Source organism: Nicotiana tabacum, chromosome 3 (genome assembly GCF_000715075.1).
Source record: "Nicotiana tabacum cultivar K326 chromosome 3, ASM71507v2, whole genome shotgun sequence".
NCBI lineage: Eukaryota > Viridiplantae > Streptophyta > Magnoliopsida > Solanales > Solanaceae > Nicotiana > Nicotiana tabacum.
Window position 1 is genome coordinate 131332486 of NC_134082.1, and position 15951 is coordinate 131348436.

Sequence of the window (15951 nt, forward strand, 5' to 3'; positions counted from 1 at the left end):
CCCTTGATGTTGATGGCAGAGACAAATACAAAATCTATATTTTTAATTTTTGAGATAGTTATTATATGTAAATATTTGAATTCTTTTTGCAATATATATATCCGAATATATATATATATATATATATATATCCGAATATATATATCGAATATATATCCGAAATTTTTCGAAAATTTAAAAAATTCTAAAAAGTTATTTTCAAAATTATCACTTCATTATTCACAAAAATAAACTCCAAATTGTATTCATCTCTAAATACAACTCTAATTTTGAAATATTATTTTTTCCCGAAATTTCAGAGTTTGTTATGTTTGGGTAGGTGAAGCTGATAAATCATACAAAGAGGACGTCAACGTTCAATAAGAGGTCGTTTGGTAGAGTGCATAACACAAAATAATACTTGCATTAGTTTTGTGTATTAGTAATACCTTGTTTGGTATACTTTTTCAACATATGTATAACTAATACAAGCATTAGTTATACATCCTATTTGGTATTATCCTGTGTATAGCTAATGCATAACAAAACCATGGTATTAGTAATACCAAGGTTATCAATGCATGCATTAGTATGTCTAAAGACCAAATTGTCCTTAAAATCCCTTAAAACTAAAGAATATAGAGGGCATTTTTGTAAACAACTAATTTTTTTAAAAATTATGCAATGCATTTTAGTTTTTAATACACCACACCAAACAATATATAAAAAATAATCTCTGCTTAACTAATGCTTGCATTACTAATCTCTGCATTACTAATATACCATATTCAACATTATTCTTATACACCCTACCAAACGACCCCTAAGTGTGTTGACTCTTGCCTTGCACATAGTAGGATATAGTACTCCTTTCGATTACTTGTTCTACAATTAAATGCATTAAAGTCCGGCAATAGTTTAGTCAAATGCTTTCAAATCGGTGGCTTTTTGGACTAAATAAATTGGTACACGCGTGGGAAGATGGAAGAGAGCTTAGCCAACAAGATTGCCTATGATTTACTATCATTTAATTTTAGGTAATAAAGAAACTGAAAGATGAGTTTTTTTTAGAGATTAAAAAGAAAGATATTTACATTTTAAAATTATTTTTACTTTTTATATTTTTAGAGGGAGAATCGATGGTCATCGTATAGAGAAAGAGGGAGCAAAATAATGGTCCAACTTTAATATCTACCTCTAGAATGTAAGATATGTTATAAAATAAAAGCAATGCAGTAAAATGTAAACAAGAAGAGATAGAGAGAATGGAGAAGTGTTTTCTTCTTTCACTTTGGTGTAATTTTTCATTGCAATTACATGGCCTTTTATAGGCATAAAAAGTAAAGATGATGGACATAAAATAGAAAATTTAATCTTTAAGTTATTCATAACATGAGAATCCAATGTAGCATCCAATGTAATATCCAATGTAATATCCAATGTAGCATCCAATGTACAAACTATTCATAACACTCCCCCTTGGATGTCCATGTAAGATAATGTGCCTCATTAAAAACTTACAAAAAAAATATTGGGATGTACATAGTTATTTATAATATGCATTGCTTGCTGCCTCATTAAAAACCTTACCAGGAAAACCCAGTGGGACAAAACCTTGGTTAAGGAAAAGAGTGCAGCGTGTAGTTACTCCTACTGATGAAAAATCACTTAATGTCTCGAAGACGACGCATTCCAATCTTATATATCAGCTTTTCAAATATTAAGGTTGGTAATGCCTTAGTGAACAGATCAGCCAAATTATCACTTGAACGAACTTGTTGTACATCTATTTTACCATTCTTCTGAAGATCATGAGTGAAAAAGAATTTCGGTGAAATGTGTTTTGTTCTATCTCTTTTGATATATCCTCCTTTCAATTGAGCTATGCATGCATCATTGTCTTCATACAATATTATTGGAATATTCTCTTTCGAAGAAAGACCACATGTTTGCTGAATGTGTTGAGTTATAGATCTTAACCAAACGCATTCTCGACTTGCTTCGTGAATAGCTATTATCTCTGCATGATTTGAAGAAGTAGCAACCATAGTTTGTTTTGTCGAACGCCATGATATGGTTGTACCTCCACTTGTAAATAAATAGCCTGTCTGAGATCGACCTTTGTGTGGATCAGACAAATATCCTGCATCTGCATAACCAATCAATGATGGTTTGGATTCATTTGAATAAAATAAACCCATATCAATGGTCCCTTGGAGGTATCTGAATATATGTTTAATACCATTCCAGTGTCTTTGTGTTGGCGAAGTACTAAATCTTGCCAATAAGCTTACTGAGAAAGCTATATCTGGTCGGGAATTATTGGCAAGATACATTAATGCCCCAATTGCACTAAGATATGGTACTTCGGCACCAAGAAGCTCTTCATCATTTTCATGAGGTCGGAATGGATCTTTCTTTATATCAAGTGATCTCACAACCATCAGGGTACTCAATGGATGTGCTTTATCCATATAGAATCGCTTTAAAATCTTTTCGGTGTATGTCGATTGATGAACAAATATTCCATCTTTCATATACTCAATTTGTAGACCAAGACAAAATTTTGTCTTTCCAAGAACTTTCATTTCAAATTCTTTCTTCAAACAGTCTACTGTTTTTGGAAGCTCCCCAGGAGTTCAATAATATTTAAATCATCAACATACACGGCAATTATAACAAATTCAGATCCATACCTTTTTATAAAGACACATGGACAAATTGGATCATTCTTGTACCCTTCTTTCAACAGGTATTCACTCAGGCGATTGTACCACATACGTCCTGATTGTTTCAATCCGTATAAAGATTTCTGAAGCTTTATTGAACAAGTTTCTCGAAAAATTTTATATGCTTCTGGCACTTTAAATCCCTCAGGTACTTTCATAAAAATTTCGTTGTCTCATGATCCATACAAATAGGCTGTAACAACATCCATTAGATGCATATCAAGTTTTTCTTGTACTGCCATATTTATGAGATACCTGAAGGTGATAGCATCCACTACAGGAGAATATGTCTCCATATAATCAATTCCAGGCCTTTGGGAAAACCCTTGTGCCACAAGTCGTGCTTTATATCTAACGACTTCATTTTTATCATTTCGTTTTCGCACAAAAACCCATTTATACCCTACTGGATTTATGCCATCAGGTATTCGAACTATAGGTCCGAAGACTTCACGTTTTCCAAGTGAAGTTAACTCTGCCTGAATAGCGTTTTTTCATTTTGGCCAATCATTTCTCTGTCTACATTCATTGACAGATTTTGGTTCAAGATCCTCATCTTGTTGCATTATTTCAACAACAACATTATAAGCAAAAATGTTATCGATAACAATATTATTTCGGTTCCATCTTTTCCCGGTTGAGACGTAACTTATTGATATCTCTTCATTTTCATTATTTTTAGGTACCTGGACCTCCCCTAAGGTCTTATCATTTGTTACGTCTTGGGGCTCTTCTTGAGCCACTACCTCTGTGTTATGTTCACTTTGATCACTTGCTCCTTTTCTTCTTCGAGGATTTTTATCTTTAGAACCGATTGGTCTACCACGTTTCAAGCATGACTTAGACTCATTTGCTTTAATTAATTGTTCTGTCGGGATATCAACTCGAATTGGAGCATTAGCACCTGGAATATGTGACTTAGTCACCCTTGGTAGGTTAGTGAATGCATCTGGCAATTGATTTGCAATATTTTGTAAATGAATAATCTTTTGAACCTCTTGTTCACATTGATTTGTTCGAGGATCTAAATGAGATAGTGATAATGCATTCCAATCTATCTTCTTTTTCAGCTGCTTATTTTCTCCCCCTAATGTTGGATATACTGATTCATTAAAATGACAATCAGAAAATCTTGCCGTAAATAAATTTTCAGTCATCGGCTCTAGATATTTTATAATAGAAGGAGATTCATATCCAACATATATCCCCAACCTTCTTTGAGGACCCATCTTTGTGCGTTGTGGTGGAGCAATTGGAACATATATCGCACAACCAAAGATCCTAAGATGGGAAATATTTGGCTCCTGACCAAAAGCCAATTGCAATGGGGAGACTTTATGATAACTTGTGGGCCTTATCCGTACAAGTGCTTCTGCGTGCAAAATGGCATGACCCCATACTGAAATGGGAAGTTTTGTTCTCATAAGCATTGGTCTAGAAATTAATTGGAGGCGTTTGATCAATGATTCTGCTAGACCATTTTGTGTATGAACATGAGCAACCAGATGCTCAATTGTTATCCTAGTTGAAATACAATAATTATTAAAGGCTTGGGATGTAAACTCACCGGCATTATCAAGACGAATTGTCTTAATTGCATAATCTGAAAATTGTGCTCTTAGCTTTATTATTTGAGCCAACAATCTCGCAAATGTCATATTGCGAGTTGATAGTAAGCACACATGTGACCATCTTGTAGATGCATCTACCAAAACCATATAATATTTAAATGGTCCACATGGAGGGTGAATGGGCCCACATATATCACCCTGTATACGTTCCAAAAATGCAGGGGATTCCATCCTAACTTTAATAGTTGATGGTCTAATAATTAATTTTCCTTGAGAACACGCAGCACAAGAGAATTCCTTAAATTGAAGAATCTTATGATTCTTCATTGCATGTCCATGTGAATTCTCAATTATTTTACGCATCATATTAGAACTAGGATGGCCCAACCGGTCATGCCAAATAATAAAATTATCTTGATTAGTAAACTTCTCGTTTACTACGGCATGTGTTTCAATCCTGCTAATACTTGTGTAGTATAAGCCGGAGGAAAGAGCAGGTAACATTTCAAGCACATATTTCTTACCGGACATTATTGTAGTAATATAAAGATATTCAATCTTTTCATCATTTGTAGTCTCAATATGATAGCCATTTTGGCGAATATCTTTGAAACTTAATAAGTTTCTTTGAGATTTACTACAATATAGTACTTCATCAATAGCCAAATTTGTTCCTCCTGGTAGTAATAAATTGGCTCTTCCAGAACCTTCAATTAATCTTGTACTACCGGATATTGTATTAACATTCGCTTCTTTCATTACCAAATAAGAGAAATATCTCTTATCTTTTAAAATAGTGTGTGTTGTAGCACTATCCAGAAGACATATATCATCTTTATTAATCTTGAGTCCAACTGAAGACTGGAGAATTTTCATATTCTTCATAGAAAAAGACTAATAATACATCATAAGAAATATGAAAGACAAGCAGGAAAAAAACATTAAGAAATACATTAGAAATGTAGAAACTAGCAACACATGATGCATTAGGACAATACACTCAAGAAAAATAAACTAGTTGCAAACATAAACATAACAACTTTTATAGCTTCATTCCCCAGTAAGATGATTAGTTCTTCAGTCAATATCCTCAAAGAAATCCCCAACTTCTAAATGAGTAATATTTGTTAGGCCTTCAAAATCATCATCTTTATATGCAAGATGTGCCTTAGAATCATATTTATTTGAGAGACCTGCTTCATCATCATTATTTTGAAAGGTCAAGTGTGCCTCCACATTATTTTCTTTTTTCTTGAGGGGGGCTTGATAAAGTTTGACAAAATGTTCTGGCGTACGACAAATGCGTTCCCAATGACCTCTCATACCACAACGGTGACACATACTAGCTTTACCTTTTGAATGACTAATTTGAGAACCCTTATTGTTCTCCAATTTATTTCCACCATAATGACTATAATTGTTTCGCCCCCTGCCACATCCACGTTTACGACCATGTCCACGACTACGGTAATTATTTTGTTTTCTTTCAAACTTATCATATGTTGCTACAACATTTACTTCCGGAAATGGAGCTGACTCAGTGGGACGAGCTTCATGATTTTTCATTAATAGAGTATTATTCTGCTCAGCCACAAGTAGGCATGTGATTAACTCAGAATATTTCTTAAAACCCTTTTCACGGTATTGTTGTTGTAGCACCACATTTGAAGCGTGAAAAGTAGAAAATATTTTTTCCAATAAGTCCTCATCTGTGATAGTGTCTCCACATAATTTTAATAGAGAACTTACTTTAAAGATAACAGAATTATACTCACTTACGGTTTTAAAGTCTTGCAACCTTAAATGTATCCACTCATACCGAGATTTCGATAATACCGTAAGTTTTAGGTGGTCATATCGATCCTTCAAATTAATCCATAATTCAAGTGGATCTTTTACGGTTAAATATTCAGTTTTTAACCCTTCATGTAGATGATGACGAAGGAAAATCATGGCCTTCGCTTTATCCTGATTTGATGCTTCATTTCCTTGTATAATAGTATTTCGAAGACCTTTAGCGTCAAGGTGAATTTCAGCATCAAGAACCCATGATAAATAGTTCCTCCCGGTGATGTCAAGTGCCACAAATTTAAGTTTTGGTAAATTTGACATAGTGAAAACTATCATAAAAGATGAATAAGTTAGAGAAATAATTATAATAATAAACAATTAATGAAAACAAAACGATTAAGGTAAAAGAAATGAAAATAGAGCTATATCATGTTAACAATCTACTATTTCATTTTATTCTTGCCATAAAGTAGAAATTACATACTTGTTTCATTTCACTTTATATTATTGATATATATGTGTTAATAGAACTGAACGTGACTAACATTATTTATATGTTCCAATAAATATAAAGTAATTAAACTATAAAATTATTGCTTGTCAATTTATTTCTCACAGTTCTTCAAAATGCCTTAAAGATATGTTTTGATCTAGGGAGTCTATGAATATTATAAGTATGACATTAGTGCATAGCTAGTTTGATGACTTTGAGGTCCTCTAAGAGTTGAGCACGGAAGGAAATAATTATTTTATCACTGCAATGTACTTAAACTATTTAAGATGCCCAAGCGCACAAGTAATCTGCAAACAATGAGCATATGATATGTACTGCCATAAATAAAATGATTATAATGATACATACCTTAATAAAATATGGCTCAACTTAGCGAGAGTTAAGAATAAAATTAGAGCTTCGTGCTGATAACGTGTTATAAAATAAAAGCAATGCAGTAAAATGTAAACAAGAAGAGATAGAGAGAATGAAGAAGTGTTTTCTTCTTTCACTTTGGTGTAATTTTTCATTGCATTACATGGCCTTTTATAGGCATAAAAAGTAAAGATGATGGACATAAAATAGGAAATTTAATCTTTAAGTTATTCACAACATGAGCATCCAATGTAGCATCCTATGTAGCATCCAATGTAGTATCCAATGTAGTATCCAAAGTAGTATCCAATGTACAAACTATTCATAACAAGATAAAAGTTATACTATTAATAATTTATTTTCTGTTTACTGTTAATATGAATAACATGACGTCCCTTTGCCATCGTTTTGGTTACGCTATTAATCATAATTCATATCCACAAATCACAATCTCCACACCATTTTCCATTGACAAAGTCAGTCGCCACACTTTTTATGACTTGTAGTTATCAAACTCTAACCCTCCTACCAATAAACAAAAAAAATGAATAAAGTACTAATCCTGTCCTTTTCTCTTTTCTTTCAGCCACTATAGAAAATTGATAAATAGACCGGGAAAATAAAAGAAAGCTACGAATTGTGTTTATAAAACAATAAATTCTTTAAAGAAAGATATTCATAAATGAAGTCTTACTCCCACATTTAGTTGTTGAAAGTCATGGAACCTCCGACGACTGTAAATAGTAATTAGTTAACGAGACAAGTCTTGTAGGGAACTTAAGGCCGCTCCATCCATAAAATTAAGATTTTGGATTAAATGTTCGGTCATTTGGTATCAAAATAATCGTTCATATAATTGTTTTATCTAGAATTTGTATTTTGTTTAATAGTTGTTAAATTTCACGAGACTAAAAAGTTTTAATAGGAAAAAACAAGAACAATTAGATATTTTCGGCTCTTTTAACCATTTTGGATCTGTGGAATTTTTCTGGTTAAATTTTTGAGATTAAGATTATTGTGTTGCATGATGGCATTCCATTTTAATAATAAAATATATTTTAAATGGATAAAGACAAAAAGTTGAAATTCTGTTAGTTTTGAGGAGCAAATATGGGTTAGTCCAAGGTGCAGTGCAGAAGGCACACTTGGAAGATACTTGGGAGGAGAAGTGCAAGGGGCACGACTCCATTTTGAGCTGGACTTTCAGGAAGTCCGACCCACAAGGATTAAGGGAGCCAACGCACATCTCCGAGGGGCAGACTCCGGGTTGTCGTGGGCATTGTTGTGTCATCGGGGATAGAGGTATATTTGGGACCAAATACAAACAGAGAGCAAACTTACTTTATTTTCATAGATGAGAGCGAAATCTGAACCCATTCACTAATGATAAGGGTATGTTTGCGATTAAATTCAAAATAAGGATAATTTACCTATATTTCTCCTAGTTTAAGGGAATTTTACCCCTTTTCCCTAAAACAATAAGTTTGCATACTTTTCATTTCATTTCACTCTTGAAATTAAAGCCCGTTTGGACATAAGAATTTTGTTACTTATTTTCGAAAAAAATTTATTTTCTTTCGAAATCAGTGTTTGGCCATAGAATTTCTAATTTTCACTCGAAAATAAATTTTGGAATTTTTCGAAAATTTTAAAAACTCCAAAAAGGTTATTTTAAAAAAAATTCACTTAGATCACTCACAAAAAATTTATTATATTCATGTCCAAACACAACTCTAATTTTCAAATACTATTTTCACTTGGAAAAAATTTCACTTGTTTTTGAAATTTTACAACTGTTATGTCCAAACGCCCACTAAAAGTTTCCAAATTAAAGATAAAGGCATAAGTCAAGTCCTGCTCCGGAATGCAGTATCAGAAAGAAATTCATTCCTGAAAGTAATTATCGAGGATGATTTTATATTTTCATTAGAACATTTGAATTTTCAAAAAGTGCGATTAATTTTTCATTTTGTTCAAAATTATGGACCATGCGTAAGGACTATGATCTTTAGCCAATTGTAGGAAGGAATGGAGGTCCATTTTGGAAGATAAAAACACAGTAACTTGACGTGGGCCCCACACATTTCGAATTTTATGGGCCTTATTATTTAATTATGAAAACTTACACAAATGTACCAAATAAATCTCAACTTACCAACTTCTAGCCATTAGTCATAGACTCACTAAAACTTGCCAACAAAAATTAAAAAACCAAATAATAGGGTGATTAACAACACTAGATACAAGACGGAAAGAAAATTTCACGGATGAGGTAGCAAATAAGGTGATGAAATACAAAAATATATACAATATTCCAAAAATCTAATCAAAAAAGGAATATTTTCAATGGGTATAGTTGAAATTCATTGAAAATATATAGATAAGTTAATATACAAAATTTGAGGAAGATTGGAGGTGATCTGGACTGGTTTTGTATCAAAATTCGTAATTAAATCGAGTTCAAAAAATCTTCTGCGACACATGTATCAAACATGTATCTCATACACAGGTATACATGGATATACATGTGATACATAATTGATACAAATATGATACATATGTGATACACAGTGTGATACACATATCATTTTTTTCATGTTCAGTTTTTACTTCGGATATTCAATTCAAACCACCTCAACACTTCACCAAATCATCCCAATACTAAGATTCAAGTTCTTTAAGTTGTGCCCAATCTATTCAAATAGCACCCACTCAAAACAAAGCAAAAAATTTGATATTTTTTTGCTACAAATAGCTAATTGACTAATTTGACTAATATTGGTAATATTTTATCAATTGGCTAATTTTTTTAATGAGCTACTTATAAATATCTAATAATTTACCTTTAATTAATGGGTCTTATACCACATAAATTTAGACTAGTAAAAGTCTTAATATTTTTATATTGTGATTATTTTTATTATGCAACCAACCAAACGCAACATTTGTGAGTGTTATTTTTTAATGTGGCCAACTAAATACGGAGTATAATTGTAAGCTGAAGCTAATTAGTATAATTAAACAAAATGACATAGTATGAAAGTATTAGTAGTAATAGAAAAACAGTGGTGGTTGTGGGTTCATAGACTACAGTGTGTGTGTGTGTTAGTGCGGTCTTCTTTGAGTTTTGAGATTTTGTGTTGACTCTTGACAACTTCCTAAGGCATTCGGTAAAGTCCTCCAACAACTTCCGCTCTGCTTCTACACCATAATCATCATATTACTGTTTCTACAACATAATGGTCTATACTTTTTGGTTTTAAGGCTCATCAAAACGGAACAGAACAGGGTGTTAGATTGGTGCTTTACTGTTGGGTTGTCAGAAGCAAATAATTGGGAATATATGATGATGATGTTGTTCCAATCTTGCTTATCAATGGAACAACTAATGATGTAACTTGTTCAGTTTTCAGGAGAAAGAATTGGGTTTTCTTTTTGTAGAAAAAGATAAGGTTGAGAAAGAAAGGAAATTTTCTCTTTGACCATTTCTCCTTGTGCAGTCATGAGAAAAGTATTCACTGTACAGCTAAGTTTAGAAATTTTTCTGGGAATTTGATGGAAGGTGGAGTTGAGTTTTGGCTGCTTCTTGCTTAGTTTCATTAGCGTTTCCAGTTGAAAGAAATAACTGGAACTGTTCAAAATTCAGTTTTTCATCTTAAGCAGAGTAGGGGTTCTGTGTTACTCTCCATTCGGTAAGGATTCTCTACATTTTATTGTTTAGTTTCTGCTGCTATGATAATAATAAGAAGTTTTTCGGAAGTTTGATTCATTGAGTATAATATTTTCTCTTTGCCTTTTGAATGTGAAATTCCCTGTTTTTAGAGCTATTCTTTATAAGAGATTGTGATGAAAACAAATTTGGTTATGCAGCTGTGGATGTTTCTGTCTTTGTGTTTCTCAATTGTTTGAATAGTTGAAGACATAAGGGAAATTGGGTATTCCTGAGGTTGTATGATTTAACCTAGATAGCCTAAGATGTAATGGTTTTACCAGTAAATCTTTCACTCCTTCTCCCTTCTCTGCCCAACCCCACCATTTTCTTGTATGGATTTTCTCCACTTTTTATATGAACATGGTATATGGCTCAACCATCTACTTTCGCGTTACTCCGAATGATAATACATGAAGCCTTACTAGTACTGGCTATGATGTATGTTGTTGTTGTATGACAGATCTGCTTTTGAAATTGTGTGACTATTTGTTCTTTTATTTACTTAGTTACACTATATCTCAAACCACATTGAATTGTGACTATCTTATCTAAAAGCTTAGAGAGAGCACCGTTATGTCTCAAAAGTTTTCTTCTTGTCCTTTTCCATTTTTATTCAGAATACTGCCATTATATCCAGTAAAACACATTTGTTCTTGTTCTTCAGGAACTTAGAATATAAACTCAAGGCTGTTGCTGTCAATTTATGCTAACTTAGACATGAATTCGTGATTATAAAATAATTCCCAAGATGTATACTTTCTGATTTATTTTTTCCTTCCTTCCTATGGACATTTTGTCTTTTTATTTTCTCTTATATGCTGACTGGTTGATACTAGTGTTTACTATTCAAAATTAACAACAAGGTTTTCTGCTCTATTTTAGCCGAATTTCCTGATGGGGAGTGATGCTGCTTTAGTTGGTCAGATACCATCTCCTCGGGACATTAAGGTATAGAAAACTGTGCTCTCTCATTTGTTCTCTCCTTTAGCTCCTTATCTCATCTCCACAAGTTTTTAATTTCAGACAATTTACTCTCAAATCATTCTTCTAATTACTAATGAGATGTCTCAATACTTCTGGATTTAACCTCATTTCTAAAGCAATATTCCTCTTAACCTTGGTGCCTTCATATTAAGAAAGAGTATGCCTAGTCACTTGTCCTTTTTATAGGTATATACAGAAAGGAAAAGAAGCTTTCTGGTAATAGAGTTTTGCATGACTTAGCTCTAGCTCCTGATGAACTATAAAATAGTTGTTTAAATCTTGGAATTTCAAGAGTCTTCATTGAGGATGCTATAATTCAAATCTGAAATCTATCCGAAATTAAAGCTGGTTGCCTCATTTACAGCATTATACAGGTTTGAAGTTGTCTTTAAGAGATTGATGAATGCTTAGTTTTGTTCACGGATTATTACCTGTCAAATTTCATGGTTTCCTCGTCATTATCGAGTACCATTGTGCTATTTACTTTCAGCTGTACCGCCCTTTCATCGACTGAATATACTTCCTCTTTCATCTGATGACACAGGTGCATCATCATATGTGCATGGAACTAATTAAATTTGTAAATAGAGTTTCAATGTTACTTCCAGCAATTGAAGAAGCCCGACCTCGATGCAACTCAGGAATACAGGTACTTTGCCAGTTAAACAGAGCACTTGACAAAGCCAAGGACATTCTTCAACATTGCAGTGAATCCAGTAAACTATACTTGGTATTCATTTTGACTCAAATATCAATCTTTAGTACTGATAAATTGATAATTAGTGCACCCCCCTTTAAGTTATCTAATTGTCGTCATAATTAGTGTCTTCATTCACATTACGAAATATTGGTCTTGATAAAACTTAGTTCTGTATGTTCAGGCATTAACGGGAGATGTTACACTTTCAAGATGTAAGAAATCAAGAAACTTGGTTCCTGTAATGCTGGCTGCAGAGGTGAGTCAGAAAACTTCCCTTTTGAGAGATTAATCTGTGCTGATTTGCTTTCTATTTTTTATCCATCTTGATGGCAATTTTATATCCTGATTATTGATTTTACATCCAAGCCTGTGGTGCATGCTTTCAATCAAAAATAACTTTGCTGTTTTTAACAAGATGATGATGATGTCCGTAGTGTGATTATTAGGCTATCTGTTTACTGTTGCCAGAGCCTTTCTGATTTATTAAACCTGCACGCTCATTCAACTTCATTCTTTCATCTCTTTCAATATGAAGAAGAAAAGAAAGATCTTCTTTTGGCTATGGTTTCTTTCTTTTCTTTCTTCTACCTGGTTGATTTCTGTTTCCATTTGCTGGCTCTGGGAATGCACTTCAATGACACTATTGGCTGCAGATATCGCAACTGGTTGCTGACCTGAGGGCTGGGATATTCAGGTTGGACCCATCCGAAGAGGAGGCAAGAAAGGTTTTGAGGGAATTACTTCAGCAGTATACATCTACAACACATTCAGGGGACAAATATGTTGTTGAGGCTATTCAAATTGCTATGCAGAAGCTGCATATTACATCTCCAAAGAATCTTTTGATAGAGAAACGATCAATAAAAAAGCAGCTGGAGAAAGTTGTGGAGGGTGATCCAGCAAAGAGGAGAATCTTATTGCTCTTTCTGAATCTTCTCAATAAAAATGGAAAATCAATTGTGGCAGAGCAAACAGAGAACGAATCTCTGCAGCATGAAGACTCCATCTCATTTGGAAATCAATATGAAGTGGAATCTCGTCTGAGATTTCATCATGATGATGCTCAAAGGGATATCTTCAATTCCTCTCTAATTCCAGACGAGTTCAAATGTCCTTTATCTTTGAGACTAATGTATGATCCTGTTGTCATTGCTTCTGGACAAACATATGAAAGATTTTGGGTTGAGAAATGGTTTGCGCAAGGTAATGATACATGTCCAAAAACGAAAAGGAAATTGGTCCACTTGTCGTTAACCCCAAATAACTCGATGAAGGACCTAATATCAAAATGGACTGCAGCACATGGGGTCAGCGTTGTTGACCCCAGCGTACAAGCAGCAGTAGGTCACTCATGGGAATCATCTTCCACTTCAATTGCTAGCTTGAGCTGCTCAATGATAGATCTATCTCTACCTATAGACTTCAGCAATTTATCAATGGGATCGTCTGATGCTGGGTCTGCATCACACTTTTTGCATGCTAAGATGCCAAATGATTTCAATGTGGTGTCACGGGAAAGCAGTGGCAATTTTCACAAAGTTCAATCTGGTGGAAGCATCAATGAAATGGAACTGGATCGGCTCAATTCGCTTTCTTGGGAGTCTCAATGCACCTTGGTTGGAAATATAAAAAACATGTTGAAACATAACAATCGAGCTTGCGATTGGATGCCATCTGAGAAATTTATTCAAAATCTTTTTAGATTCTTAAAAGATGCATATAAATCTCATGATCTGGATGCTCAATTATTGGGATGCCAGTCATTATTAGCAGTTCTAGATAAATGCGGGTAATTAATTCTGATCTCTCTCTCTTTATGGGTCTGTGATTCATTATTGTAGATTGAATCCCCATCTAAGCGGATTAGTGAAATAGTAACTGTTAATTTTCCAAAGAACCTCTGTGGTGACAAATTATTCTAACAAAGCTCTGGGGAGAGGAAATCCACGTAACAAAATTTTGAAATTCGTTTCGAGTAATATTTCTAATGAAATGTGAGCTCGTTGACTAGTTCTTCTTTCGAGTAGAATTTCTTGTTTATTCTCAAAATCCAGTTTTGATTTCGATAGATTATGTCGATACCGTCAATGTTATGATGCATCTGCCCCTTATTAAAATACTAGAATGCGAGGTAGTAGTTGTCTTCTTCTATCTTTGATGATATAGTTTCTATCATTACTATGGTTTTTGTTTTCTTATTCTACTTCCAGATACTGATCCTCGTATGGTTCATTTGTCTCAGAAGCAGTATACCTTACTTGAGCGACGATGCATTTGCGCTTTTGACATCATTGCTTGGTTCAGAGGTTTCTAAAGAAGCTCTTTCCGTATTCGAGGTGCTGTCCCGCCACCAACATTGTCAGCATAAAATTGCGGTGTCTGGTGCACTCACTACTTTCCTTGAAATTCTTGATGCACACGGTAGGGAATTGCAGGAATCAGCCATCAAAATATTATGTAACATGTCAGGAAGTAGCAAAATCGGTTCCTTGATTGCACCTTCGGAGTTGTTTCCTAAGCTGGTCCCTTTTCTTGAGGATATGAGTCTTGCAAGAGATTGTGTTATTATTTTGCAAAATTTGTGCATCAATGAAGATGCTAGAATTGCTATAGCTGAAACTGATGGATGCATTGGCTCAGTTGTGAAAGTGCTCGAACGTGACAGTCGCAAGGACCAGGAGCATGCAGTGAGTTTTCTTCTTTCTTTATGCTCTCAAAAGGTTCAATATTGTCAACTGGTGATGAATGAAGGAGTGATCCCTGAACTTGTGAATGTATCTGTTAATGGAAACAACAAAGCAAAGGCAATGGCTTTGGAGTTGCTGAGAGTGTTGAGGGGTGAAGTTAGTGATATTGCAGAGTCTTTTGAATCAGATGTTCACATTCCTAATATCATTGACTCTACTCAGCAGAAATCTTGTTCCAAATCAAGAGGACTTTTTGGGAAATTATTCTCAAAGCGTACTTCTGCTGCTACCAAAAGGATAAAATAGAAATGATGCTTTTTGATTTCACCTCCTTTGGCCATTGACATCTTCGAATGAAGATTGAACATGCCAGCAGTCTGGACGTCTATGGCCATCGGCCTTGCGCTGATTTTTTTGTAGATAGTAAGATATGCTTATTTTTGCATGGTAGGATGTGTACAATTTCGCAGGTTCATCTAGTTTTTGTTACTGAACATGGACAGGAATGATTCATATAGTCGTAGCTGACCCTAAAAAGCTTGGGTAGAAGGTGTAATTATTGTTATTTTATCTAGTTATTGTTTGTATTTAAATGATTGACATTTCACAGGTTATTTTCAGGTGTATATTATTTTGTAATACGAGTAATGACGGTTTCTCGATATAAAGAAAGATTATTAATGTAAATGGTGAAGTCACACTCCACATTATTGCGCACCTCAGTGAGGCTTCTACTAATCTTCCTTTCTATTTTATTAATCAGCTTTGAATTATGAGTAGTATTTGCCTTCTAATATTGATCAAGAGTGGTTAGATGTTAGATCGGATTTTGATGACAAAAATTCCATCTGTTTAAATGTAGAAAATAACTGATAATTGTTGATTTAAAATATATCATAATTGTGAATGAATATACTTAACACTATCGTG

The 15951-nt window shown here is 33.8% G+C and overlaps 1 protein-coding gene across 3 annotated transcripts; it reads left to right on the top strand.

The window, feature by feature from the left end:
* The first annotated feature begins 10000 nt into the window (after nucleotides 1–10000).
* On the top strand, nucleotides 10001–15726 carry LOC107830258 (U-box domain-containing protein 5). 3 transcript variants are annotated; one of them, XM_016657765.2, is made up of 6 exons: nucleotides 10001–10630; nucleotides 11533–11598; nucleotides 12179–12283; nucleotides 12516–12590; nucleotides 12988–14123; nucleotides 14577–15726. In XM_016657765.2, the coding sequence occupies exons 2-6, from the start codon at nucleotides 11545–11547 to the stop codon at nucleotides 15325–15327; spliced, it is 2121 nt and encodes a 706-aa protein (XP_016513251.2). In that variant the 5' UTR covers nucleotides 10001–10630; nucleotides 11533–11544; the 3' UTR covers nucleotides 15328–15726. The 3 variants fall into 3 exon arrangements, with proteins under 3 accessions (XP_016513251.2, XP_016513250.2, XP_075106039.1); XM_016657764.2 differs by having other exon boundaries at nucleotides 10006–10630; nucleotides 12179–12364; XM_075249938.1 differs by having other exon boundaries at nucleotides 10055–10630; nucleotides 12179–12364; nucleotides 12502–12590.
* Nucleotides 15727–15951: the final 225 nt, after the last annotated feature.

Bases quoted from the DNA above. Each gene is read 5' to 3' on its own strand.
- LOC107830258 (XM_016657764.2), top strand. From the start codon at position 11,545: ATGGGGAGTGATGCTGCTTTAGTTGGTCAGATACCATCTCCTCGGGAC. The intron at 11,599-12,178 runs GTATAGAAAACT...CTGATGACACAG, and splicing joins CATCTCCTCGGGACATTAAG to GTGCATCATCATATGTGCAT. The intron at 14,124-14,576 runs GTAATTAATTCT...CATTTGTCTCAG, and splicing joins GCAGTTCTAGATAAATGCGG to AAGCAGTATACCTTACTTGA.